General features: G+C 38.9%; 1 protein-coding gene across 1 annotated transcript in view; it reads right to left on the bottom strand.

The window, feature by feature from the left end:
* Positions 1–4,561, bottom strand: part of txndc5 (thioredoxin domain containing 5) — a 13,137-nt gene that overhangs the window by 3,911 nt on the left and 4,665 nt on the right. The window contains exons 3-7 of the mRNA XM_024280054.2: positions 2,613–2,718; positions 2,442–2,538; positions 1,844–1,959; positions 1,477–1,563; positions 1,235–1,396 (exon numbers count right to left, since the gene is read on the bottom strand). Of these exons, the coding sequence (XP_024135822.1) occupies positions 1,235–1,396; positions 1,477–1,563; positions 1,844–1,959; positions 2,442–2,538; positions 2,613–2,718 (568 nt within the window). The remainder of the gene's footprint in view (positions 1–1,234; positions 1,397–1,476; positions 1,564–1,843; positions 1,960–2,441; positions 2,539–2,612; positions 2,719–4,561) is intronic.

Raw genomic sequence — 4,561 nt, 5'->3', positions numbered from 1 at the left:
AAATAATTCCATGCCCAGAAAGTCATCACAACACTAGCGGATCTAGCTGTATGTTCCTGTACTGACGTCACACGACCTATGACCTACTCACGGTGGCTGCCCAAAATCTGAGTGACCGCGGTATCTTTGAACACTAGAAGAGAGTGCACGGGGCAGCGGATGACAAAATAATTATACAGGGGTTCATTTGTGACATAAATACAAATGTTTTTTTGCAGTTTAAGAAAAATCACGATTTAGACCGCACGAGGTCTTTAAGGCTAATTCATTTTTTTAAAGAACTTATGACAGTAAGTGGAACTTCAGTCTAAGTTTTTGAACAGAAAATGCACTCGCTAGTCTTACTTTGAAAACCGGAAGCTTCACAGACATAAATATTTATTTACTTCTGGTGACAGTAGTGCTGCTCATTCAGCTTTGTTTTTGTTCATAAACTTTAAATCCAACATTATTCTGCATTTCAGAGCAAAAAAAATGAATCGTCCCCATATAATATTTCACTACACTCTACTATATTTATAAAGACTGTGAATCAGCGATCTTGGACGTCGCAAATATTCATACTTGAATTTTTGGGAGCAGATCGCAGGTATCGGAGTACTCGGATACTCGTTACAGTCCTAACTGTCACACTGCTCTGATTCATTGTTGCCTGATCATCGAATCTCTGTCCACACCAAAATTATTCATGAAATTCGCTATAGATCTGCCAACATGAAGGAAAAAAAGTGTTTATAATGTTCTTTTACATGCGATGATAAAATAAACTGAAGCTGTTTATAATGAAAGGCGTTTCCTGCTGAGCCTGATGGCTTATAAACACAGCTCCCTGAACACTGAAGAGATGATTGGTTCCTCAGTTTTATCATGTCGTTCATCCAAATTACATTTATTTTTGCAGTCTACAGAGCAGCCTTAACTGATTCAATGCTAAATGGTTATTCCCCCTAAAAAAACATATTATATTCATCTGGTTATGTTATAGCAGATACATTTCTGCTTTATGAAGCCAAGCTGTGTTTGAAGCAGCAGTTATCAAGTTAAGATGTATGACCATCAACCTTTAGTCTAAAAACTGCATTATGCCGTTCAAGCCACTTGAAAATTATAGTCCGAACTGCAGTAAGAGAGCTGAAGAGTAAAGTTCTGCTTTGCAAGTCATTTCATAGAGAATTATGACGATGTTTGAACTACTACTGGTGGAGCACAAAGTAAATGTTATATTCAAACAGACCTTTGCTTCCTCCTTGGCCAGCTCCTCAGTTGGGATCTCATTCGGTGCCTGCTGTTCCTCCTTCAGTTCGTGCTCGTGCTCTTCAGTTTGAAGAGCTTTCAGCTGGTTGTCCACAAAGTCTTTGAAAGAGTCCAGGTCTCTCTTTCCTTTGTACTGTTCTTTCTGTAAAGCAACGTACAGGTTCAATAATGCAAACAGATTGTTGGTTTTTTAGTGTCCGATTGTCACAAAAACAACTTCACCTTTTGGCCGTTGTAGAAGAAGAGCAGCGTGGGATACCCCCGAACCCCATTGTCAGAGCACACCTCGTAGTGCTGCGTACAGTCCACCTGAGTCCCACCGACAGAACACAACTGTAAATACGACTTTTCTCTGCATTCAGAGCATTGATCTCAGCTGTGCTACTATATTCAGTTCAATATTGAACCGGTTTTTGTAACGCTATGTTTACACTGGGCTCAGAAATTAGTATTTCAGCAACTGCTTCCAATGAAGTCTATGTAAATGTGCGTTTGTGGAGTTCAAAACTCGCGTTCACGTGTCACTGTTGAGAATCAGAATAGCGTTAATAAAGTAATGAATCTGCAGAAAGGTGTTAAAGAGACCCACCTTTCCAATCTTTACGTCGTCCGAGTGTTCGAGGGTGGTGGCCAGTTGTTCCCACGTTGGGGCCATGGCTTTGCAGTGGCCACACCAGGGTGCAAAAAACTTCACAAAATGAGCCCCTGGAAATAAAATGGAAATAGAAACCACATTAGAAAAAACAAAACAAAACAGATAATTAGAAGGAGAAAATTGATGGCTATAAACTATGTCCAGAATCACACCAGAGTCTTTAAACTTAAATATGAACATTTTATATAAAGAGTCATAACAGAACCCTGTTTAAATATATTTTTTTAAATCATAAATACTACAGAGCCAGAGTGGCTTTAAACACATGCCTTATTTCTCTTCCAAATAAATAAAAATTTGATGAACCCATATATTTGTACTGTGTGTTTATCAACGGTCGTTCGATGAACATCCTGTATGTACCCAATGGTGTCGAAATGTCAGTTATGTAAATCAAGGAAATGAAAGAACATTCAAACTAAAACAAAACTGAAACAATCTGTTATAGCAGGATGCAGCTGCACTAAAACACAAACTGGGGTGACCTGTTCAGCTTAAATCTGCCTTTTGATGAAGCACTAAAGGCATCTACCTTTGGATATGTGGTCCTTGAAGTTGAGAGCAGTAAGCTCATACATGCCCTGTTTGGGCTCTGGGGCTTTAGGGGGCTCCAGTTCACTCTCTGGTTCCTGGAGGGCAGACAAACACCTGCATGAGCAGATCACAAATGATCAGTCTTGGAGAGAACGGCATCAACACTCACTGAAGGTTCCTCCTGGAGTGTCTTGAGCATCCATGTTTCCAGCGACTGCAGGTCTCTGGGACCCTGGTATTTCACCGCTTCCTGGTCTGGCTTAAACAACTTTAGCCTAAAGAGGAACATAAAAACATTTACTGTGAAAATACTTTCATCTGTAGGATCACAAACAGGATTCTAATGAAAACCTTAACAAAAGAAAGTCAATTATCCTCCCAGACTTATGAACTCAATAACATTAGATAATGTCACCTTCTGTCTAACAGTCAGGACTGGTTTTAAATTATATTAGGAGTGTTTTTTTTTTTTAAACAATCAAGAAAAAAATATTTCCTGTCCAATACCACCAATCAACAGAAGTTTACATCCAAAAAAACATGTTAAACACTGGATAACTACACATTAATAGACAGATTGCCTGAAAGGAAGTGGGAGGAAGCAAAGTTATATATTCCCAACCCGGCTCGACCTTACCATTTCCTTACCACGTATTATCAGTATTCGGAATGGTAGACAGAAGATGACATCCTCTCTAGAAGGAAGTCTACCTTTACCTTCTGTTTGTCGACAGAAAGTGACTTCTCCTCCACAAGGAGGGACCTCCTTATAGAGTAGACGTCACATTCTATATGCAGACAAAGGTAAAGTCTACCTTAGAAGGAAGAGGAGTCACCTTCCGTCTGCCAGTACTGTGCGCCGTAACCAGAAGCTTTTTTATCCCCATTATGCTGGTTTTGACTGGAAGACAGAAGATTATGTCCACTCTAAAAAGACATAGACCTTCATCCTCTCTGTGTTGGCAGAAGGTGACGTTTACTCAAGAAGGAAGGACATCATCTTCTAGGACCAAAAATGGGTAGAGGTCATATTCTAGAGTCAACTCTAAAATGTAGGGATGCAACGATTCATCATGAAACGGTAATAAAAACAATTCAAACTTGTACACATGTTTATGAGTGCAGAAAAACAAAAAAAACAACAAAAAAAACAGTTGGTCTCAGCCAGTGCCTGAATCTGCCAGTAGGTCTGCCAGTTAAAACCAGCAAGTGATTTTTCACCTGCTGGGGACAAAGCTTCTGGGGACAGGGCTGTTCCCATACTGAAATACTGAAACAAAAGTTGAAAAAGAACCACTCTTAGTCTGGCTCTTTACCTAGGACCAATCTGCAATAGGAGACTATGCTAGAGGCATTATCCCTAGACAGCTTAGTTCCTAGGATCACAAGAGCTCGCAAACCCCTTCACCACGATAAGGTAGTGGTTCACGGAGGGGAAAAATGTACACATTTATCAAAAATGCGATTTAAAATGAACTGCAGTGTATTTTTTTTATTTTTTATTATTAAATTCTTTCTGGGCTGAAATTGATGGGACGAGGGGCAGCATCTATTATAATTTTCCTTGTTTTACCACCCCCTCTACAATCCATTAAATTAATTAAGGGTAAAGCTGATGGAGGGGCAAAACGAAAAAAAGCGTATAAGTGACTACAGTTCATAACCCTTCAAATAACCAACAATATTGCCTTACAATAAGATCAACCCATAATATCCTACAAAAACCTAATATTAGTTCATAACCCTTTATATCTTCTTCTTCACCTTTCGGCTTATCCCATTTTGGGGTCGCCACAGCGAAACAGCAACTACTTTATATAATTTACAATAACTTCCTACGATTATTTAAACCTACGATATCTAACAACAGCCCAAAAACCTTGTATGGAAAGCTAATGCTACTAGTTTGCTAATGATAGGAACTGGGCTACGTTTTTTTTTATTTTTTGGGTATGGAAAGCTATTGCTACTGATAGGAACTGGGCTACTATTTATTTATTTTATTTATTTATTTTTTGGTAAAAATCCTACAATTATCTCAACCTATAACATTTAGCAACTCCCTACAGGAACCATGTATGGAAAGCTAATGCTACTAATCTACTAGTTTTGTTAATG

Source organism: Oryzias melastigma, linkage group LG20, assembly GCF_002922805.2.
Source record: "Oryzias melastigma strain HK-1 linkage group LG20, ASM292280v2, whole genome shotgun sequence".
Lineage (NCBI taxonomy): Eukaryota > Metazoa > Chordata > Actinopteri > Beloniformes > Adrianichthyidae > Oryzias > Oryzias melastigma.
Note: the sequence above shows the minus strand (reverse complement) of the source record. Positions and strands in the feature narration are given on the sequence as shown.